Source organism: Pleurodeles waltl, chromosome 7 (genome assembly GCF_031143425.1).
Source record: "Pleurodeles waltl isolate 20211129_DDA chromosome 7, aPleWal1.hap1.20221129, whole genome shotgun sequence".
Taxonomy (NCBI): Eukaryota; Metazoa; Chordata; class Amphibia; order Caudata; family Salamandridae; genus Pleurodeles; species Pleurodeles waltl.
This window is the reverse complement of record NC_090446.1, coordinates 287,035,238-287,059,822: the sequence shown is the minus strand read 5'-3', so window position 1 is coordinate 287,059,822 and position 24,585 is coordinate 287,035,238. Positions and strand designations below refer to the sequence as shown.

Genomic DNA, 24,585 nt, shown 5'->3' with positions numbered 1-24,585 from the left:
TATACAGGGAGTGCAGAATTATTAGGCAAATGAGTATTTTGACCACATCATCCTCTTTATGCATGTTGTCTTACTCCAAGCTGTATAGGCTCGAAAGCCTACTACCAATTAAGCATATTAGGTGATGTGCATCTCTGTAATGAGAAGGGGTGTGGTCTAATGACATCAACACCCTATATCAGGTGTGCATAATTATTAGGCAACTTCCTTTCCTTTGGCAAAATGGGTCAAAAGAAGGACTTGACAGGCTCAGAAAAGTCAAAAATAGTGAGATATCTTGCAGAGGGATGCAGCACTCTTAAAATTGCAAAGCTTCTGAAGCGTGATCATCGAACAATCAAGCGTTTCATTCAAAATAGTCAACAGGGTCGCAAGAAGCGTGTGGAAAAACCAAGGCGCAAAATAACTGCCCATGAACTGAGAAAAGTCAAGCGTGCAGCTGCCACGATGCCACTTGCCACCAGTTTGGCCATATTTCAGAGCTGCAACATCACTGGAGTGCCCAAAAGCACAAGGTGTGCAATACTCGGAGACATGGCCAAGGTAAGAAAGGCTGAAAGACGACCACCACTGAACAAGACACACAAGCTGAAACGTCAAGACTGGGCCAAGAAATATCTCAAGACTGATTTTTCTAAGGTTTTATAGACTGATGAAATGAGAGTGAGTCTTGATGGGCCAGATGGATGGGCCCGTGGCTGGATTGGTAAAGGGCAGAGAGCTCCAGTCCGACTCAGACGCCAGCAAGGTGGAGGTGGAGTACTGGTTTGGGCTGGTATCATCAAAGATGAGCTTGTGGGCCTTTTCGGGTTGAGGATGGAGTCAAGCTCAACTCCCAGTCCTACTGCCAGTTCCTGGAAGACACCTTCTTCAAGCAGTGGTACAGGAAGAAGTCTGCATCCTTCAAGAAAAACATGATTTTCATGCAGGACAATGCTCCATCACACGCGTCCAAGTACTCCACAGCGTGGCTGGCAAGTAAGGGTATAAAAGAAGGAAATCTAATGACATGGCCTCCTTGTTCACCTGATCTGAACCCCATTGAGAACCTGTGGTCCATCATCAAATGTGAGATTTACAAGGAGGGAAAACAGTACACCTCTCTGAACAGTGTCTGGGAGGCTGTGGTTGCTGCTGCACGCAATGTTGATGGTGAACAGATCAAAACACTGACAGAATCCATGGATGGCAGGCTTTTGAGTGTCCTTGCAAAGAAAGGTGGCTATATTGGTCACTGATTTGTTTTTGTTTTGTTTTTGAATGTCAGAAATGTATATTTGTGAATGTTGAGATGTTATATTGGTTTCACTGGTAATAATAAATAATTGAAATGGGTATATATTTTTTTTTGTTAAGTTGCCTAATAATTATGCACAGTAATAGTCACCTGCTCACACAGATATCCCCCTAACATAGCTAAAACTAAAAACAAACTAAAAACTACTTCCAAAAATATTCAGCTTTGATATTAATGAGTTTTTTGGGTTCATTGAGAACATGGTTGTTGTTCAATAATAAAATTAATCCTCAAAAATACAACTTGCCTAATAATTCTGCACTCCCTGTACATACATCAAGTCTTGTTGGAAAAGCACTTATATATTAGCACACTAAGGGCCAGATGCAGGAAACAAATAGCGAGTCGCAAACGGCAAAAATTGCAGTTTGCGACTCGCTATTCGCGTTTCCCAATGCAGAAATGCATATTGCGAGTCGATACCGACTCGCAATATGCATTTCTGAATCGCAAATAGGAACGGGTGTTCCCTTCCTATTTGCGATTCGGAGTGGTATGCAATACCATTTGAGACCGCATATGCGGTCGCAAATGGTGTCGCAGTTACCATCCACTTCAAGTGGATGGTAACCCACTTGCAAATTGGAAGGGGTCCCCATGGGACCCCTTCCACTTTGTGAATGGACCCACAAATAGGTAGTAGTGGTCCAAGGGACCAATACCTGCCCTGAAAAAAAACCGAAACTAAAGGTTTCGGATTTTTTTTCAAGTGCAGCTCGTTTTCCTTTAAGGAAAACGGGCTACACTTAAAAAAAAAAAAAAACTGCTTTATTGAAAGCAGTCACGAACATGGAGGTCTGCTGACGACAGCAGGCCTCCATGTTTGCGAGTGCCTAGACTCGCTATGGGGCCGCAATTTGCGACCCACCTCATAAATATAATGAGGTGGGTCATTGCGACCCCATAGCGAGTCGCAGACGGTGTCTGAGACACCGTACTGCATACCAATTTGCGAGTTGCAAATTGCGAGTCGCATGGACTCGCAATTTGCGCTTTTTCCTACATCTGGCCCTAAATCCACTTCCAACAAGAATACTGCAAATCATTAGAGAGATATCCCACTCTTGGTTTCAATCAAACTGTAGGATGATTAGAGTAGTGTTGATAATGTCTAATCATTAATGCCCTTAATTTCCCTACTATCTGTATCCTTCAGAAACGGTACTAGGTCTTTTATAAGGACTCTCACCCAGAAAACTCTGACGTGCTTCATCATTGAGATCTTATCCAGAGTCTAAACACATCCAGGCAGGCTGAGCCTCTGTAGAAGATGGAGTTCTTTGGATATTACTCTTCGCACAGGATCTATGAAACTATTCTATTAAAATTGTCTAAAGGAATACCCAGTGTTCTAAATTGTATTTGGAGGTTCTATTGGCAACAATAAAAACAAAACGTGGATGCTAGTGACGTATGTTGGTACTTCCACATCTGTATCTATTGGTCTACATATTCCAGCTAGTTACTTCTATGGCCATCTCAGTGAACCGGCTTTCATCATCTTCCAAGTCGGTATTCTCTCTCTCTCTGGAGATCATGCAGTAAACAGCAGAGATTAATCTTAGACCTTGATTTTCTTTTATGTTTAATATTGTGATTGTTTAGAAAATGAAGTACATTATTGCAAACTCAATTCTGTCCATGCCTAGAGGTCTTTATCGTCCAGACAGATAAAACGTAATACAGGAGAGTTGTGAATGCTGTCGAAAGTGGAAAACCTTATTGATTGTATTATTCTCATAATTGTTGTCCCTTGGAATCACTTAGAAATAACATCCTTTTGAACTAACAGTTGTCTTCTTTGTGTTGATGTGGTCTTCAGAGGAACGCATTCCAGTACTCATCTCCGCTTCAGACTATGAACATGACCTGACACGTGACAACATGGTTGAGGTGGCAGCTGTGTGTGCGGTGAAGAATGGAGGGAAACTGCTGGTGCGGAAACATGTGTCCCTTGGACAACCTCCTCTCAGCATTCAGGTAAAGTGCTTTTTTACCCTTCATATTTACCCTCTGGATGTACAATAAAATGCAGAGCAAGAAGAATTTTTCCAGACTTGTTAGTGGGAAATGCACAGTCCATTGGCATTTTCATGCTCACAAGGTCTTATTTGAGTGCAAGAATGTTCTCTTCTCGATCCTGTATTCTAAGCACAGTCTGTCATCATCATCATATAAACTTTGTTCAATTTTTGAATAAAAAATCCTTAAAGTATGCGGACCATACATAGTTCAAAGGCAGCAATGAAAATACTTAATAAAATTCAAAAATCCAAAATATGAGACAATCAGTGAAATAAATAAAAAGAGTCCCGAAGGAAGGCAGCTGCAAGACGAGAGGGTACGCTTAAGAAAGCTTTTTGAAAGAGTATAAGTACATGTCCTAGAACTGATCCTTTGTGACATTTCCACAAAAACATAATAGTACCACAAGCAGACAAGGGTCTTGTTATCTCAAGCTCAAAACACCTGATAAAAACCATGTCACATAAAAACATATTTTAAGCATTAATAAAAGCTGCAGATATAAAAGTGCAGGTCTCGCCTGTCTGAAATTCGTGGGCAGCAAGAATTGCGTTATACATTTATACAAAGAGAGTTGAACCTGCGGCAGATTAAAACAATATACAAGATATCACAAACTGGTATATTGTGACACACCCATACAGGTGAATTGGATTTTTTGTATCAACCTCCATTTGGAAACATCAGCTGATGGAATTTGCCTAGTCTAAAATAAGTCAACAGCCGGCGATGGTAGTTACACATCTCCATGAAAAGGTAAGGTTCAATACCACTCACTGACTTCATCAGAACATACCAGCACATCGACTGCTTGGTTAAAGTAGAAGCCTCACGCTCTACTGCCACCCTGAGTGGGAAAGCCTGCTTCAACCAAGGTAGGTTTCTCTGACAATGCAATCCAGATCAGAGAAGAGCTCTGTTCTCCGTGCAAACTTTCAGATTGTACATATTATACAGCCATGGAATATGTAGCATGTTGTTCAATCCTAACCAGTCACAAGTAATTAACTTATTTAATTTTTACTCCTCCTTCTGCCAAACTGAAAGCCAGAGGGGGCAGAGGCATATGAAGTCTGATATGTACCCAGTCCCCAGCACAATCTCCGAGGGGATGCCCTGAGCTACACTTAAAAGGCCCCTCATAAACATATTTTCCGCTACCTGAATTGGTGCAATGGAAACAAAGCCCCAAATTGTGTACCCAAAGCTATTTAAGCAACACCTTAATTTGCTTTTGTCCCAATCGATGCAAGAAATCTTTTATGCTAAATATGGCCCTCTTAAAGCTCATTGTGTTATTCTTTATCAAGGTGTGCCAACTAAGAACTAAGACCTGGATCACGAAAGATGCCCCAGTAAGAAAAGTTTTCCACCCTACTTGTGTCCTGGCCTTCGGCCACCAATGTTTTTGTTTTGGGGCCCATTATCATGACAGGGGATTTTTTTTTTTAAGTAGACGACAGGTCGAGACTGTCCATAAAATCGATAAAAAGGTCCAAAAGGTGCAAAATGGACCCTTGTTATGTGTGCAACCACGATAATCATCTGCTTATAAGAGGGCGGAGGGTCTGTCTCCCCCCCCCCGGGACATCGACTCCATGCTCAAGCTATTAATGTACATAATAAAGAGAAAAGGAGCGAGGAAACATCCCTGGCAAACTCCTCTTTGCAGATTAAAGTGCTGGGTACCCTCCTCATTCGAACCATACCTTACAAATGCTGTAAGGCCATTGTGTAGGTCTCTTAAAAAAGGGAAAGATAGCAGGTTCAATCCCATGGACCCCAGCTCAGCCCAGAGCTCTGCTGTGTTAATCCTATCGAAAGCTGAGCTGAGATCAAAGAAGGCAAAGTGCACAGAGCCCTTGATTGAACTTGTATATTTGGATATTAGCAAATGTAGATTAAGATTTTGCTCCACTCTGCCTTGGCCTGGTCTGAACCCGTACTGAACATCAGATAAGATTTCATGCTCATTTACCCAAAGGTTAAGGGGGTCATTACAACATTGGCGGTATAAGGCGCTTCCCGGCGTGCAGAAGACCGCCAATACACCGCCGCGGCCGCGGTAAACCGCTACAGCTATTATGTCACACATCACGGAATCCGCCGAAATTCAGACACCCACACAACTCCGCCACAACAAAGGTCAGCGATAAACATGCGGAAACAATTTCTCCACCTCCACGGCAACAGAAGCACGCCCATGCTATTACGACCCACGAATCCACGCGGCGGTCTTTCAACCGCGGTATTCCATCGGCGGTACACACCGCCGCGCTCAAAATACACACACATCTCCAAAACACCGCCACATTGGACAATTACAAATGCACACACCTGATACACATACAAACACCACTCCCACACACCCAACACAATATAAAATACACACCCACAGCACCCACAAACCCCTACAACCACAAATTCTGAGAGAAGGCGAGAGAGAGAGCACAGCCATTGACAACCCCATCACACAGAGGCACACAACACCATCAACCACACAACATCCATGCACAAAACACCACACACCACTACACTCACCACACTCATCAACACATACACCACCCCACACATCACACACACCACCCCATGTCACGCCAAAGACACCCTCGCTTCTCCGAGGAGGAGCTCAGGGTCACGGTGGAGGAAATCCTATGGGTAGAGCCACAGCTATTTGGCTCACAGGTACAGCACACATCAATAGCCAGGAAGATGGAGTTATGGCGCAGAATAGTCGACAGGGTGAACGCCGTGGGACAGCACCCAAGAAATAGGGAGGACATCAGGAAGAGGTGGAACGACCTACGGGGGAAGGTGCGTTCCACGGTCTCCAGGCACACCATCGCGGTGCAGCGGACTGGCGGCGGACCCCCACCTCCTCCCCCACAACTTACAACATGGGAGGAGCAAGTCTTGACCATTATGCATCCTGAGGGCCTCGGAGGAGTCGGTGGAGGATGGGACACTGGTAAGTCAAATCTTAAGTATCACATCCCCCACCCTACCTGCATGCTATCACACACCCCCACCCTCACACCCTCCCCTATCTGTGCTGTGCGACAGAGGGAGGACAGGCCAAGGGAACCAACTCTCCATGAGGCCCTCTCCTCCATCATGGAAGCATACCACCACTCCCAGGAGACGATGGCGACGGTACTGGACAAGTTGCTGGAGACCCTGCGTCTGCAGGAGGAGCAGTATTTGGGGTTCAGGGAGGAGCTCAGGACCATCGGCTCCCCCCTGGGCACCATCGTAGGGGTGCTGACGGACATTCAAAACACCTTGAGGGACACCGTGGCACTCCAAGAGGCCCCTGACACTAGCCAGGACGACGAACTGCCCACCACCTCCGCCGGCGCTAGTGGACAGGACGCCCCGCCACAGGACCAGCACCCCACCCCCTGCAGACGGACAACCACCACGCAAGCGGGCCCTGAGATCCAGGAACAGGACAGAGCAAGATGGCAAGACCCCCGCCAGGAAATAAGACCACCCTGATTGTCCCCCCACTGTCCCACTTTGTCACCCTGTCCATTCTTGAACTGCCCCAGCTCCACTTCCAATGCCCAGATGGGCAGTGCACCTCTGAGACTAATAGACTGGACTCTGCCATGGACATTCCTCCACCATCACCCATCCCCAGTTTACAACCCCCCTTCACTTTTTTGAGCACTTAAATAAACACCCTTGAAACACAAAACATTCTGGAGTCAGTCTATTATTTTGAACTTTGTATTATCAATTACAGTGTCATAATGGGTTACTCATTGTAAGGCTAACATACCAATGTCACACATCACAAGCCCTTCAAGGATGCAAGCAGTTGACACGTAGGTTACCACACTTGTGAAACTGAAATGGAAGGGTACAACTCAATTAACAAATAGTGAGTGAAATGTAGGTACAGGATAGAGGTAGACGTGTGAAAGTTAATGTAATGTTAAACATGAAAATTTTCTCACCTGTGTGTCACTGGAAATATTGCTGTATGACTGAATCCCTGTTGTCGTTTTCTTCTTCCTCAGCTTCATCCTCATCACTGTCCACAGGCTCCACAGCTGCCACAACACCGTCATCTGGATCATCCTCCTGTAGAAAAGGCACCTGGCGTCGCAATGCCAAATTATGGAGCATGGAGCAGGCGACGATGATGTCGCACACCTTCTTCGGTGAGTAGAATAGGGATCCACCTGTCATATGGAGGCACCTGAACCTGGCCTTAAGGAGGCCGAAGGTGCGTTCGATAACCCTCCTAGTCGGCCCATGGGCCTCATTGTACCGTTCCTCTGCCCTGGTCCTGGGATTCCTCACTGGGGTCCATAGCCAGGACTGGGTGGGGTAACCAGAGTCCCCCAATAGCCATACACGGTGCCTCTGGAGTTGACCCATCATATCAGGGATGCTGCTATTCCGTAGGCGTCATGCACAGAGCCAGGGAACATAGCATTTACCTGGGAGATGTACTGGTCTGCCAAACAGACCATCTGGACATTCATCGAATGATAACTCTTCCTGTTCCTGTACACCAGTTCACTTCTGTGGGGGGGGACCAGAGCTACATGGGTCCCATCAATGGCACCTATGACGTTGGGGATATGTCCAAGGGCATAGAAGTCACCTTTCACTGTAGGCAAATCCTCCACCTGAGGGAATATGATGTATCTCCTTACATGTTTCAGCAGGGCAGACAACACTCTGGACAGCACGTTGGAAAACATAGGCTGGGACATCCCTGATGCCATGGCCACTGTTGTCTGAAAAGACCCACTTGCAAGGAAATGGAGCACTGACAGCACCTGCACGTCAGGGGGGATTCCAGTTGGATGGCGGATTGGTGACATCAGGTCTGGCTCCAACTGGGTACATAGTTCCTGGATTGTGGCACGGTCAAACCTGTAGGTGACAATGACATGTCTTTCTTCCATTGTCAATAGGTCCACCAGCGGTCGGTACACCGGAGGATTCTGCCATCTTCTCATATGTCCCAGCTGACGGTGCCTAAGAAGGACAACAGCGAAGAACCAGTCACTATTCCTCCAGGTATGTACCCACAGTTACACACAAGACTACACCAGACAATAAACCCTTCCTGTATGTGTGTTGAGTATAGGCCTAGCTATGTGTGACGCAGTAGTAAATGAAGCCATGTGGGCCCCTGAAATGGCGGCTGCCTGACCTCTAAACTGGGACAATAGGATTGTGGGGTAACTGCGCTGGCGTTGCACACCGTCGCGGTAGGCGGTCGTAGACCGCGGCGCAATGCTGCATTGGTTAACATTGGACCCTATGGGTCCCAGGAGCCAATGAACAGGTGCGCTGGCGGTGATGATGCGCCCCGCAGCGGACGTCACCGCCGTGGACGTCACCGCCATTTTCTATCTGTTCAATCACTAGATACCTGACCTTCGACAGGAGAGGACCTACACTGCTAGTGCTGCTGTGACCTCGGTCTGGAAGCGACGATGGCTGCTGCGTCTGGGGAAAGGGCCCCTGCCTTCACTGCACAGGAGCTGGAGAAACTTGTGGATGGGGTCCTCCCCCAGTACATGCTACTCTACGGTCCTCCAGACCAACAGGTTAGTACACAGGGAGCACGTTGTATGGGCTAGGCCTGGGTGGAGAGGGCTGGGTGGAAGAGGGAAGGGGCCAGAGTTCATAGAACATTAATGCATGGGAATGAATGGGCCACATGGCCAGAGTAGGGAGGGGGCCACTCACGTTGACGGTGCAGTTGGTAATGACTGTTCCTCTTCCCTTGTGCATGTCATGTAGGTCAGCGCCCACCATAAGAGGGACATTTGGCGTGCCATCGCCAAGGAGGTCCAGACCCTGGGGGGGCCCACCAGAGACGGGGCACCCACTGCCGGAAGAGATGGGAGGACATTCGCCGCTGCAGCAAGAAGACGGCGGAGGCTCAGCTGGGGATGGCCTCCCAACGTGGGAGGGGTGCCCGTCGCACCATGACCCCCCTGATGTTCCGGATCCTGACAGTGGCCTACCCGGAGTTGGATGGGCGATTGAGGACATCACAGCAGACACAAGGGGGTGAGTACAATCTCATTCTGCGGACTTTGCGTGCAGTGGAGTTGTCTGGGTGGGGGAGGTGGGCTGTGGGTGTCCCTAGGCCAGGGCGAGTTAGGTAGGCAAGGCCCCTCCGTAATGTAGGCCATGTGGCACTCAAGCCCACCTCAGCAGAGTGCCAAGTTGAGGTATAGTTGCCCCTGTGGCATCCATGTGCGCATATGTCCACCATTGCCATGTAGGCCATATCCCAGAAATTGCATGTGCAGAGGTCAGGAGCACGGCGTAATGCAGGGGGCTGCTGAGTCTGTCTTGTCCGCCAACGGCAGCGGCATGCCATGTACTAAAACTCTTTGTTCTGTCTCCCCCCCCTTTTCCTGCTCTACCTGTCCTTTTGTACATCAGCATCATCAGCCGGAGGTACAGTGGCACCGGAGCACGAGGGAGCTGCATCCCACATGGCCATGGAGGGCCACACCACAGACTCTGAATGCACCAGTGGGACGGAGGGCGAGGGGAGCTTCACATCGGCCACCGGATCACCAACCAGCGACATGGACTCCTCCGCCGATGGGAGCTCCCCTGTGGTGGTGGCACCATCTGTGCGCCCCACTTCTACAGGTACAGCCGCCACCTCCCCTACCAGCACCGCCCTCCCAGCAGCCCCTCAGCGTTCGCCCCGTGCCCGCTCACCCAGGAGGGTGGGCATCACCTTCGCCCCAGGCACCTCAGGCCCTGCCCCAGTCACCTCTGCTGCCCTCAGTGAGGAGGCCATTGACCTCCCCAGGTCACTCACTGTTGGGCAGTCTACCATTGTGAATGCCATCCAGGGTGTAGAAAGGGAGTTGCAACACGGAGGGCATTCATTCTGGTCAGGCTGTCCTTCAGCGAACCCTGCAATCTCTAGCCTCAGCACTGATGGCAGCCATTGTCCCTGTGTCTAACCTCTCCCCTCCAACGTCCTCCACCCAGACCCAATCTCCTGTACCCCAGCCCATCCCAAGCACACCTACAGACCAGCATGAACACAAGTCAGCACACACAAGTAGCTCAAGCAAACATAGGCACCACACACACCACAGACACTCACGCAAGCCTCACCCACATACAGACACAGCAACATCCACTGTCTCCACTGTGTCCCCCTCCTCCTCTTCTCCCTCCTCCCCCCCAGTGTCGTCTACACACACACCTGCATGCACCACATCTACAGGCACTAGGACTCACACCAGGACACCCAGCACCACAAGCCGCTCACCTGCACTCACCACCTTCACTGCCATTTACACGTCCCTTGTGTCCTCTCCCCGTGTGTCTGTGACGCCCCCTCCCAAAGTACACAAACGCCGACAGTCACTCACCCAACATCCATCCACCTCACGACAGCCTCCAGTACCTGCACCCAAAACACCTAAAGTGACACCTCCTACAACCACCTCCTCTTCCTCCACTCCCAGACCCCCTCCAGCTACCCATCCCAGTGTTCGTCAGCAACTGCCCCTCTGTAAAATTGACCTTTTTGCCCCCACCCCCCCTCCAATTCATCAGTCCCGTAGTAGCGCCTCAGCCAAAAAGCCTCCAGTACCAGTGGTGTGTGTTCCAGGTTTTTGGAGTGCACCGGCCACCAGGGCAGGCAGTAGGACCCGGAGCCAAGGCACTGGCAGCCCACCCCCTGTAAAGGCTCTAAAATTGGAGAGTGGACGACGGGACCGTCTTAAGACTCCAGGTGGGACAACAAGTGACATGGGATCGAAGGGGATTGGTGAGTCAGCTGTAACTCCAACAAAGGTGGGAGGGTCCAGAGGAAGTCTTCCCAGCCTGTTGTGAGTGTCACAGCCGAGAAGTGCGCCATCATTACCGGCGGTCCAGACAAAACCGCCAGCACCGTCGTCACTGGTCCAGAGACCGCCGCCAGAGTCACAGCCCAGGAGGGCACAAGTATCGTCACTGGTCCAGAGGCCACCACCGGAGTCACAGCCCAGGAGGGCACAAGTATCGTCACTGGTCAGGAGACCACCGCCGGAGTCACAGCCCAGGAGGGCACAAGTATCGTCACTGGTCAGGAGACCACCGCCGGAGTCACAGCCCAGGAGGGCACAAGTATCGTCACTGGTCCAGAGACCACCGCCGGAGTCACCGCCCAGGAGGGCACAAGTATCGTCACTGGTCAGGAGACCACCGCCGGAGTCACAGCCCAGGAGGGCACAAGTATCTTCACTGGTCAGGAGACCACCGCCGGAGTCACAGCCCAGAAGGCACAAGTGTCGTCACTGGTCCAGAGACCACCGCCGGAGTCACAGCACAGGAGGGCACAAGTATCGTCACTGGTCAGGAGACCACCGCCGGAGTCACAGCCCAGGAGGGCACAAGTATCGTCACTGGTCCAGAAACCACCGCCGGAGTCACAGCCCATGAGGGGCCAGAATGCCACAGCCCCGCTGGGCAATGATGGAACGTCATGCCACACACCAATGCCCATTGTAGAGATCGTCATGCCACACACCAATGCCCAGTGTAGAGATCGTCATGCCACACACCAATGCGCAGTGTAGAGATCGTCATGCCACACACCAATGTCCGTATCAGAACCGCCATGGCAAACCACCGCTGAACAGGTCAGACAGAGCAAAGGCAAGCACTGCTGAACAGGGCAAAGACCGCCATGGCAAAGCACCGCTGAACAGGTCAGACAGAGCAAAGGCAAGCACCACTAAACAGGGCAAAGACCGCCATGGCAAAGCACCGCTGAACAGGTCAGACAGACCAAAGGCAAGCACCGTTGAACAGGGCAAAGACCGCCATGGTAAAGACCGCTGAACAGGGCAAAGACCGCCATGGCAAAGCACCTCTGAACAGGGCAAAGACCGCCATGGCAAAGCACCACTGAACAGGGCAAAGACCGCCATGGCAAAGCACCGCTGAACAGGGCAAAGACCGCCATGGCAAAGCACCGCTGAACAGGTCAGACAGACCAAAGGCAAGTACCGCTGAACAGGGCAAAGACCGCCACGGTAAAGACCGCTGAACAGGGCAAAGACCGCCATGGTAAAGCACCGCTGAACAGGGCAAAGACCGCCATGGCAAAGCACTGCTGAACAGGTCAGACAGAGCAAAGGCAAGCACCGCTGAACAGGTCAGACAGACCAAAGGAAAGCACCACTGAACAGGTCAGACAGACCAAAGGCAAGCACCGCTGTACAGGGCAAAGACCGCCATGGCAAAGCACCGCTGAACAGGGCATGCACCGTGTAGGACTGAATGGACCGCCACATCAGGCATCCTTATCCCATGTGCAGCTGGGACAGTGACAGGACAGGTACTTTCACGGGGAGACTCATCCAGTCTGGGTACCAGACCCCCTCCAGAACCAGTGGAGAGATACATCCACTACCTCTGTCCTTAGCAGGATGAAGCACTCTGGGCACAGAGCCCCCTCCAGAACCAGTGGAGAACAGCATCCACTTGAGAGACTGTGGCTTTGCACTCCCCAGGATGGTACAGTGGGAAAGCCACCCTCTGTAGAGACTTGAGAGACTGTGGCTTTGCACTCCCCAGGATGGAACAGTGGGCAAGCCACCCACTGTAGAGACTTGAGAGACTGTGGCTTTGCACTCCCCAGGATGGTACAGTGGGCAAGCCACCCACTGTAGAGACTTGAGAGACTGTGGCTTTGCACTCCCCAGGATGGAACAGTGGGCAAGCCACCCACTGTAGAGACTTGAGAGACTGTGGCTTTGCACTCCCCAGGATACATCAATGGGCATGGAGCCCCGTCGTGGATCTGGCTTCGCATTCATCTGGCTGAGGTGCCCCCCCTTCCCTTCCCCCTGAGGTGCCTGTAGTGTTTCTATCTGATGCCCCGGCAGTGTTCTCTCCGATTTTGGTCAGGTATCTATTGTGGGCCTCGCCCATGCTTTTTTGGACTGTTAGTGCACGGACATTGTTCTGTACATATCTGCACTACTTCTCGGATTGTATGTGTAAATAAGAGTGATTTTGAGATATTTATCTGTATATTTTTGTATGACATGTATATTGGCACATTACAATGTTTGCCCGAATTTTGCATTGTCTTTGCATTCTTCCGGGGGGATTGTGGGTTGTTACTGTGATTTTTGTGTGTGTATGTTGTATAATGCGAGGGTGGGGGTGTTTGGTGGGTGTCCCCCTGACTTTTGCCTCCCCCCTCCCCGTGTCGTAGATGCAGTACTCACCGGTATCTTCTGTGCCTACGTAGCTGTTGGTCGTAAAGGAGCAGAAAAACAAGGGCAGGTAGGATTTGTAATTCTGGCTCCATGGTGTCCTCCTTCCTCGTGGGATGTGCTAAGGTTAGCGTTTTCCCATTGCAGAAACTGTTTCCGCCGTGTTTTTATCCACGGTGAATCCACCCCGGAAAAGGTGGCGGATTGGCGTGTTGTAATAGTGTGGGCGGTACATTGTCTGCCACCTATCTGTTGGCGGTAACCGCCGCGCTGCTTGTCTGTACTGCCGTGGCGGGCGGTGTGTTAAAGTGTCTGTCTTTGTTGCCGGTTTCCGCCAGGGTCATAATTCCCTTTTTTGTCCGCCGGCCTGTTTGCGGTATTACCGCACCTTTAACACCGTCCACCAGGGTTGTAATGACCACCTAAGTCTCTCCAAAATCACCTGGCCTATGACCTTGAACACAGTTTAAACCAACGAGATCAGTCTAAAACAAGCAGGGTCCGATCTGTCTCCTTTCTTAAACACTGCCACTGTTACAGAGTGACGCCAACAAGCGGATAGTGGGCCACAAATGGCTGCATTTATATGTTGGATCAACTAAGGACTTAAAAAGATCACTAGGAACGCCATCTGGACTAGGAGCCTTACCTGTAGGAAAAGAGCGGATAGCGTTCCTAACTTCTTCCCAGCACACCATTATCCTTGCATCCACCTGAGTACTCGGAATAAGAGGCTTGGTACCTTCACAGTCGTATAGGGCTGAGAAGGGATCGAACAAGGCCTGAGCCGGACTAGTAGGACCTGATCTGAAGCATGTTGAGAACTAAACAAAGGGTGATTAACCACCCTCCCAAAGGCAGCACTGCCCTGCAATAAACTAGCAGTCTGCAGGTTCTCCCACTTCTCCTTTAAGCTGCTCGTTCTGTCCCTCATTGCCAAATGGTATGATGCCCTGGACCTTTTCAGCTCATTTCTATCTCTGGGTTTATTTTTTAAGACAGTCAACAGCTCTTTATGTAACCAGGAGCAATTCTTATCAAATTACCTAAAAAGAGGGTGAGGGCAGATTTGATGTACCTGCACAGTGAGTCGAAAGCCATCAAAATACAAACATCAGAGGCATCCTGATCCAAAACTATTTGGAGTTCAGAATAACATAGACAGCAGCTCAGACTTGAAGACCTCGGATATAACCTTTGCTCTTTTTAATGTTCGCCCCTGATCTTTAAGAATGTCAGGTTCCATGAACGAGCCGGAGTTATGATCACTGTGAATATTCCATTCCGCCTTAAAATTTGACAATGAGGAAAATAGACCAGCTGAATCAAATATATAAACAATAATGGACCTTCCCCCTGCACCTTTAATAGTATGCATTCTCTCTACAGAATTGACTTTTACATTATTATATCTTTTATATATTCACATGCTTGAATCTTTCCTGTCATCATGATAGGAGTCTTATGGTAACTGTAATAAAAGCTAAAGCTTTAGCATTGAACTCCATTGAAAAAACAATAGCAGGTAGTAGCTCATTCACATTGATTTGATATACCCAAACTTCAGCCAGTCAGAGCAGAGACCCTAAAGCACTGTTCCCCTGCAGAGCCACCATACCTCAGATTTCTTACAGCATGTCATGTGTTAGGGAGTCTCCCTGAGCTCTGCTTAGTCACAGTGTGTCACTGTTAACCTTTTGACTTGCAGTTTCCAGTTCATTTCTTCAGCTATTACCATCTTTGATGTCCCTGAGACTTCAACAACAGGAGGCAAGCTCAATTCAAGCCCTTGGAGATTCTTCACCAGTGGGAAGTCACACAAAAGTCAGTCTTTGTCCTCTCTTAGGCAGAAGCAGCTACTACTGGCCAACCCAGCAAAGCACAGTCGCAGGCAAGGGGGCAGTACTCCTCCAATTCTCCAGCTCTTCTCCTTGGCAGAGTTTCCTCTTGGTTCCAGAAATAATCTGATTTTCAGGGCTTTTGGGTTCAGTACTTATACCCGTTTCTGTTTTTGAAGTTGGCAAAGTTCAAAGGAAAGTCTCTCTTGTTTGCAAGATCCTGCCTTCCAGGCCAGGCCCCAGACACACACCATGGGGTTGGAGTCTGCATTGTGTTAGGGTAGGCACAGCCCATTTAGGTGTAAGTGACCACTCCTCCTTTTCTCTCCCGCCCAGATGGCTCATCAGGAAATGCAGGCTACACCCCAGCTCCCTTTGTGTCACTGTCTAGAGGAGAGGTGCAAACAGCACAACTGTCAAACTGACCCAGACAGGGAATCGACAAACAGACAGTCATAGAATGGTTTTAGCAAGAAACTGCCTACTTTCTAAAAGTGGCATTTTCAAACAAAAAATCCCAAAACAACCTCTACTAAAAGATGTATTTTTAAATTGTAAGTTCAGAGACCCTAAACTCCATATTTCGATCGGTTCCCAGAGAAAATCTGCACTTTAATAATATTTAAAGCGGCCACCATGTTAACCTATGAGAGAGATCGGCCTTGCAACAGTGAAAAACTAATTTAGCAGTATTTCACTGTTAGGACATGTAAAACACACCAGTACATGTCCTACCTTGAACATACACTGCACCCTGCCCATGGGGCGACCTAGGGCCTACCTTAGGGGTGCCTTACAAGTAGAAAAAGGGAACGTTTAGGCCTGAAGTCGAATTGGCAGTTTAAAACTGCACACACAGACACTGCAGTGGCAGATCTGAGCCATGTTTACAGGGCTACTCATGTGGGTGGCACAACCAGTGCTGCAGGCCCACTAATAGCATTTGATTTACAGGCCCTGGGCACCTCTAGTGTACTGTACTAGGAACTTACTAGTAAATCAAATATGCTAATCATAGAAGCCAATTACACATACATTTTACATAGGAACACTTGCACTATAGCTCTGCTTAGCAGTGGTGAAGTGCCCAGAGTATCAAAAACAGCAAAAACAGAGTCCAGCACACATCGACAAACCTGAGAAACAGAGGCAAAAAGTAAGAGGAGACCATGCCAAGTCTAACAGTTGAAAGGAGGAAAAAACTACCCAACCTTATGGAAGTTTTCATCACTAAGGCGGAAGAATCTGTACAGACCATCAGCATTGGCATGTTCTATACCAGGGCGGTGTTCCATCATAAAGTCCATTCTTTATGGTGAGATGGACCACCTCAACAATTTGGGATTCTTACCCCTCATCTGCATTAACCATCTGAGGGACCTGTGGTCTGTCTGAACCCAGAAGTGAGTCCCAAACGAGAAGGGTCTTAGCTTCTTCACCTCCTAGTCCACAGCAAAAGCTTCACGCTCTATTGCACTCCACCTATGTTCCCTTGGAAGTAACCTTCTACCAATGAAGGCTACAGGTTGATCTAGGCCCTCTTCAGCTAGCTGTGATAATACTGCCCCATTGCAATGCTCTGAGGCATCAGTTCACACAAAAAACACCTTGGAGAAATCAGGTGCCTTCAGCACAGGTGCTGTTTACATAGCTGCCTTCAGGGCATCAAACGCTGTCTGGCAAGACTCAGTCCAGATCACATTTCTGGGCTGCTTTTTGGAAGTCAACTCAGTCAAGGGAGCAACAATAGTGCTATACCTCTTGACAAACCTCCTATAGTAACCAGTGAGACCTAAAAAGGCTCTTACCTCATTCTGGGTCTTGGGAGGCTCCCAAGCCAGAATGGTGTAAATGTCTGGCTGCAGGGGTACCACCTGGCCACTCCCCACCTGGTGTCCCAAGTACACCACACAACCCTGCCCTGTTTGGCACTTACTAGCTTTAATAGTGAGGCCTTCCTTTTGCAGGGCCTCCAACACTTTGTAGAGGTGCTGCAAGTGTTCCTCCCAAGTGGAACTGAACACAGCAATGTCATCCAGGTAGGCTGCGCTGAAATCATCCAGTCCAGCCAACACCTGGTTGACCAACCTCTGAAAGGTGGCAGGGACATTTTTCATCCCAAAGGTCATCACTTTAAACTGGTAGTGCCCATCTGGGGTAGAAAATGCTGACCACTCCTTGGCCCCCTGATTTAAGGCAATCTGCCAATTCCCAAAGATAAGATCAAATATACTTAGGTATTTGACAGCCCCTAACCGGTCAATGAGCTCATCAGCTTGGGGATGGGGTGTGCGTCACTCTTTGTGACCGCATTGAGTCCCGGGTAGTCCACACAGAACCGGAGTTCTGGAGTGGCACCAGGAGCAGCAGCCTTAGGGACCAAGACCACTGAACTGGCCCAAGGGCCACTGGAAAACTCAGTAACCCCTATTGCTAACATCTTAGAAACTTCATCTTTGATGTTAGCCCTAACCTTGTCAGTCACTCTGTAAACTTTATGTTTAACAGGAGGACTGTCCCCAGTGTCCACGTCATGTGTACACAAGTGTGTGATCCCTGGGATTAAGGGGAACCGGAAGGGAAACTGACCCAACACCTGGTGACAGTCCCTCTGTTGTTCTGGGGTCAGGGAGGAGGAGAGGTTTGCACCCTCTACAGACACATCCTTCTCCTTAGCAAACGGGTCAGGAAGAGGCTCCCTCTCTTCCTCTTCCCCATCATCTGTTGCTAGAAGCATTGTTAACTCAGTTCCCTCAAAGTGTGGCTTGAGGCAGTTCACATGCAGGACCCTCAAGGGGTTCCTGGGAGTCTGCAAGTCCAGCAGGTAGGTGACTTCACTCTTGCGCTCCACCACCTCAAATGGCCCAGTCCACTTGTCCTGGAGTGCCCTAGGCTCCACTGGCGCTATCACCCACACTTTCTGGCCAGGCTGAAACTCGACCAGAGTGGCATTCTGGTCATACCAGTGTTTCATGTCTTCCTGGCTTGCCTCTAGGTTCTCTGGACCATCTCACTGTCCCATAGTGAGACAAGGGTCATCTCACCTGGCACCCACCCATCTGGAACCAACTCCTCCCCAAATGCTACACTGGCAAAACCTGTGACTGAGCACCAGTGGGTGCCGGCGTCCACCTGGGACATTTGGGGTCCCCCCTCATGTGACCCTCCTGATCACATGCAGAGCCCTTGCGGGGACCCTTATCTGCAGGTTTCCCTGTAGAGACCCATGGTATCTTTTCAACTGGGGGCTGGTAATCCTTACCCTGGGAACTGGGTTGCAGCCCTTTAGAGAAATCCCCCTGTTTACCCTTACCCCACCCCCCACTTACTTCTTCTGATGGGGCCCTGCCCACCCTTGGCATGGTCTCCCCATACCTCTTTTGGACCCTGGTGCTGTCCCAGTGGTCCGCTTCCTGCGCAAGTTTCCCGTGATCAGTCAGCTTGTTGTCAATCAGGTGCTAGCGCAGTTCTGAAAAACTATACAAATGCTCCCAAGCAATCAAATTGTACTACCCCTCAAAGGTTGTTACCTTTCTGCCCTTCACCCAACCATCCAGTGACCTGCAAAGGGAATATACACACTCCAACCAAGTTTGGGACTCTTTCTTTTTGTATGACCTAAACTTGTTCTTGTACTGCTCAGGGATCAGACCATATCTTGTGAGTAGAGCATCATTCAATATGGTGTAGGTGAGTCCCTGAGGATCACCTAATGATGTCAATGTCCCTCCCCTCTACCTCAAAGTGCTTCCACAGACCTGCCCCCCCAGTGTGCCTCAGGGACCAGGTTTATATGGAGAACAGACTCCTACCCCTTGAACCACAACTATATATGTCATCCTCCCTCTTCTAGTCCTTCACCAAGTCTTTAGTAATGTGTACCCTTCTCTCAGGCTGCACTGAGGTACTGCTGCCGCCATCCCTACTGGACTGGCTCCTCTGATCCAGCTCCCTCAAACTGAGCTCATGAGCCAGCAGTAACAGTCTCCTCTCTACCATCATATTTGTAACCTAAACTTCTCTAATTCAACTGGTGAGCCCTCTCTGCCTGTCTGTCCTGTAACTCTTCAGGAGTCAGACCCTTGGATGACACAATGCTACCAGCCCCGAAGACCCTCTCCCCAGGCATAACGGCTCCACCTACTACACCATTGTGTATACTCTGCACCTCCTCATCCTTTGTGTGCCCCTCAGCCTCCTTGACAGTCACCTAGGCCCTCAGTGCCTTTTTCCAGCTCCTCCTTCCTGGCGGAGCTCTTAATGGTACAGGCAGGATCCTTACAGAACTGTTTCAACTGAGCAACTATGCAACTATCCAGTTTTCTTAACTCAAAAACAGCTCCAACTGGTGCATTTCCAGATTGAGCAGTTATGACAAGTCACAAAGTGCAAAGTTCCAAGGCAGAAAAAGAGTTCACAATGAGAAGTTCAAAATTCAACAAAAAATCACAAAAAAATATAGAAGCAGGAAAAAAAAGTCCAAAAAGAGAAAAAGCAAAATCACAAGACAAGTAGTATGTGGTCAGGTATTGGTCTGCACTGAAAACAGTAGTGTATACTTAATCACTGTATGTCAAGTAAATATACAAGTCCAATCCTCACTGCTGATTACCAATATTAGAAATGGGGTCTCTGGTTGGCAGTCAGTTTGCACTCTGTCCAAGCAGGGAACCTCACTCTAGTCAGGGTAAAGGAGAATCACACCTGGTTAACCGACACTCACCCCCCTGGTAGCTTGGCACAAGCAATAAGACTTAACCCCAGAAGCAATGTGTAAAGTATTTGTACCAACACACACATTAATAAAGTGAAAACACTACAAAATGGACACCACACCCCACATTGATAACCTGAGAAGCAGGCAGAAAGTTAGGGGAGACAACGCCAATGATGCCAAGTCTAACACAACCCATCTCCGCAGTCTCCACCAAGAGAGGAAGCACTTCCTGCAACTCCTGCTTCACAAAGCACACCCATGCCTAGGCCTCAGTAAGACAAACCTATACTGCCACCAAGAACAATCCCAGACACTTTCCAAAACAGCAGTGATCAGCAGTTGGAAGAGGGCGAGATTCTATTGAATTCCACTGATAATGATGAGTGAAATGATTATGTTGCACCAATGCCGCAGTCTCCTACCCCACCAGCGGGCGATTCATCGCCGGTGAATATTGGCAGTTTCCACAGCTTACTGGACAGGGCATCTAAGCTCTTTGACATTCCTATGCCAGCTAAGCAAATGTTTCCTCTACAATTTTAAAGCTGGAACACAACGCACTGCTCGGGCCATTCCTATTGTAGATTTTATTTGTCAGGAAGGCTTAAAATTAATGAAGACACCAACAACTGTGGTGCCTGTCATTCCAAAACTCAACAAGAAGTACAAGGCACCTGAGAGTTCCCCTACTTGTCTTATTGGCCATCCTCCGACCAGATTTGGCCATCATGCAAGCGGCTAGAGGAGAGCAAAAAATCCTTCGTAACCATGCACAACTTCACCGGATAAGGAAGGCCACCAGCTGGACAATATAGGCAAAAGGTTCGCTGCGATGGCTACTACTGCGATCAGAGCCTCCAATGGCATGGCTATCTTGGGGAGACACGACCGGCAGATGTGGTCTGACATCTCGTTGCTGTTGGACTATCTCCCTGAGGACAAGAAAAAAGAGGCGAGAAAGATCTTGCTGGAATGTGAAAAGGCCTTTTCCGAGATAATAGATCTGGCCATGGAGATTTCTTCCACAACCTTCAGGCAATTGGCTGGAGCAGCAGTATTGAGGCACCAGGGTTGGCTTAAAGCCACTTCTTTCTGTCCAGATGTGCAGGCAATGAAATACCACTCGTCCTTGTCACCACAGTCCCACTTCCGTTTGGCCACAAATTGTCCAAATTCTTCAATCAATGAAAACTCATATCTTCCAACAAATGGATGTTGAACGTATTCCAGCATGGTCACACCCTGAAATTTGTTCAGAAACCTCAAAAATTTCCTCATCAGAAGACAACTCATCATCATCTTCCATTTCTAAAAAAAGAAATCCGATTACTTCTTTCAAAACAAGCAATAGATGAGGTGCCGCACAACCAGCGCAGTCTAGGTTTTAATTCTCACTTCTTTCTGATCAAAAAGAAGTCAGGAAAGTTGTGGCAGGTAATGCATCTTAGGTTATTGAACAAGTTCATCAGAAAGCAACCTTTCAGAATGATGTCTCTTCAAGAGATTTTGCAGCTCTTAAATATGGGGACTGTCTCTCTTCCCTGGTTTTAATACATGTATACTTTCACATACCAATACATCCAAAGCACAGAAGGTTTCCCAGATTCTAGGTGGCAGGGTGCCATTATCAGTTCAGAGTTCTCCCCTTTGGGTTAAAATCAGCCCCCAGAGTATTCACCAAGTGCATGGCACCAGTGGCAGCTTTCCTCAGACGGTCCAGTCACCAGGTATTCCCCTACCTGGACAGTTGTTTACTCAAGGGTCCCTCTTTTCAGATAGCAAAAAAGTCTGCAGAAGCCTGCCTACATCTGTTTCAATCCTTATGTCTCAAGCTCAACAGTGAAAAATCATCCCTCCTCCCTTCCAAATTGCTGATGTTTCTAGGAGCGCTCCTGGATACCAAGGTTTGAAAGGCCTCTCCCACAGAAGAAAGAGTTAACCAATTGCAGGCACTAAGGAGATCACTCTCTTCAAGGAGGTATGTTTCTGTAAGGACACACAAAAATATGCTGGGGATGATGTCATCCTGCATTCCATTAATTCCCAATTGCTGCCAGTGCATGAGACCTCTCCAAGAACAGCTTAATGTGCAGTGGACACTATCTTGGGGTTCCTTCAAGGACATCATTTCGATAACCCCGTAAATGAAGTCAGCAATGTCCAGAAGGATGGTAAAAGAGAACATCTGTTAGGGTCTATCCTTCCTGCCTGTGGTGCCCCAAATAGTGATGACCATGGATCATCCATGGAGGTTTGAGGAGCACACCTATAGGATCTGGAGGTCTATAGAAAATTGTCCAGTCAGGAACAATGATGTCACATAAATCTACTAGAATTGAAGTCAGTCTTTTGAGGTCTTCAGGCATTTCTTACGAGGTTGGTTTGTCAGTTATAATCAGGACTGACAACACTACCATGTTTTATCTTAAACAACAAGGAGGAACGAGATCTCAAGTTCTCTCAATCCAAGCGCAGTAAATATGGGAGTAGCTGATTGCCAGCGACATATCACTGAAAGTGGAATATGTTCCAGGAGTGCAAAATGAGTAGGCCAATTCCATCAGCAGAGAAAACAAGTTATGCCACGAGTGGGAAATCAGCCAGAGGCAATTGGAAAAGGTTTTCCAGTCTTGGGGGTATCCTACCGTAGATCTGCTTATTATATACATCAATAAAGAATGCAAGTTCTTCACTAACAGATTTCCTCAGCCAGGCTCTTGGAAGAACAAATGGGCTTGGACGTTTGCGTACGCATTTCCACTCACCCCAAAGGTCCTACAGAAAATGAAGAGAGAGTGTTGTTGAATAATAATAAATAATAGCCCAGGCTTGGGCGAGACAGTTCTGGTGCACCGAGCTTCATCGCCTATCAGAGTGCTCACACATACAGTTCACGCCGACAGAGGATCTCCTCTCAAAGAACCAGGGTCAGATGGTTCCCCACAAAATCACACTCTGTTTGTCGGGTTGGCTCCTCACTATGCTGAATTCGGAGCTCTAAGAATTGGTGACGAATGTAACTCAATTCTTCAGGCTTGAGCTCCTTCTACACTTAGATGTTACTCAGAAAAATGGAAACGATTCTGCTCATGGTGTGCTACCCAGTCTTACCTATTTCTCTGAACAGATTCTGCCTTATCTATTACATCTCATCAGATCAGGACTTACACATTCCTTAATTAAGATACAACTAGCTGCAATTTCCCGATATAGATGATGTTCTAGGTGATTGTAATTGTGGTCCAACAGGCTCGCTCGTGAAGGAGTTATGAAAGGGGTATTCAGAGCCTGTCCCCCTATCACATCTCCTCTAGTGCTCTGGCAGCTGAACACTGTCTTGTCATAACTCATGAGATCTCCTTTTGAGCCTATTCATAAGTGCAAACTGATATTTCTTTCATGGAAAGTAATGTTTCTGTAGCCTATTACATCTGCCAGATGTATTATTGAGACTCTAGCTTTCACCATAAAAGAACCTCACCTACAGTTTTTGGAAGATAGAGTAACTGCATACAAATCCTTCTTTCATTCCCTGGGTGCCTATAGCATTTCATCTCAATGAACCAGTCATTTTGCCTTCTTTTTTCTCTAATCCATCTTCGCCTGCAGGGAGGGCTTTGCATTTGCTAGACATTAAGGCCCTCATTATGACAGTGGCGGTAAGTCCCGCTTACCGCCGTGCTGACTGCCACCAACATACCGCGACGGTATACCGCTACCCTTATTATGACCCACACATAGAAATCCGTCACTATACAGACACACACACAAGTCTGCCAGCCCAAAGGTAGTGATAAACTTGCGGTACCAAAACCCACACAGTTATGCCAACAGAACTACGCCCACAGCATTATGACCCACGAATCACCATGGCGGACATTCAACCGCGGTAAACCATTTGCGGTACATACAGTCGCACTCAAAATACACACACACATACAAAACAACACCACATTGGACAACTCAAAATACACACACCTGACACTCATACACACACCACACCCACACACCCACACCACTATAAAACACACACCCACACTACCCACAAACCCTTATGACTTTAAGAAAATTGACAACTGAGAGAGAGAGACACCAAGAGCACCTACAGAACCAGAGCCACAGAACACCATCACCCATACACCATCCATGCACCACACAGCATACACCCCAAAACATCACCCCACACACCCTCACACACACCACTCACACTACACCCATGGCACCACAACGACACCCTAGGTTCTCAGAGGAGGAGCTAAGGGTCATGGTGGAGGAAATCATCCAGGTAGAGCCACAGCTATTCGGATCACAGGTGCAGCAGACATCCATTTCAAGGAAGATGGAGCTATGGCGGAGGATCGTGGACAGGGTCAACGCTGTGGGACAGCACCCCAGAACAAGGGATGACATCAGGAAGAGGTGGAACGACCTACAGGGGAAGGTGCGTTTCGTGGTTACAAGACACCAGATAGCTGTACAGAGGAC

At 48.6% G+C, this 24,585-nt stretch overlaps 1 protein-coding gene across 3 annotated transcripts in view; it reads left to right on the top strand.

The window, feature by feature from the left end:
- LOC138304022 (protein-glutamine gamma-glutamyltransferase 6-like) overlaps positions 1–24,585 on the top strand; it is a 418,261-nt gene that overhangs the window by 290,001 nt on the left and 103,675 nt on the right. For all 3 annotated transcript variants that reach the window (XM_069243672.1, XM_069243674.1, XM_069243673.1), the window contains one exon: positions 3,120–3,277. In XM_069243672.1, the coding sequence (XP_069099773.1) occupies positions 3,120–3,277 (158 nt within the window). The remainder of the gene's footprint in view (positions 1–3,119; positions 3,278–24,585) is intronic.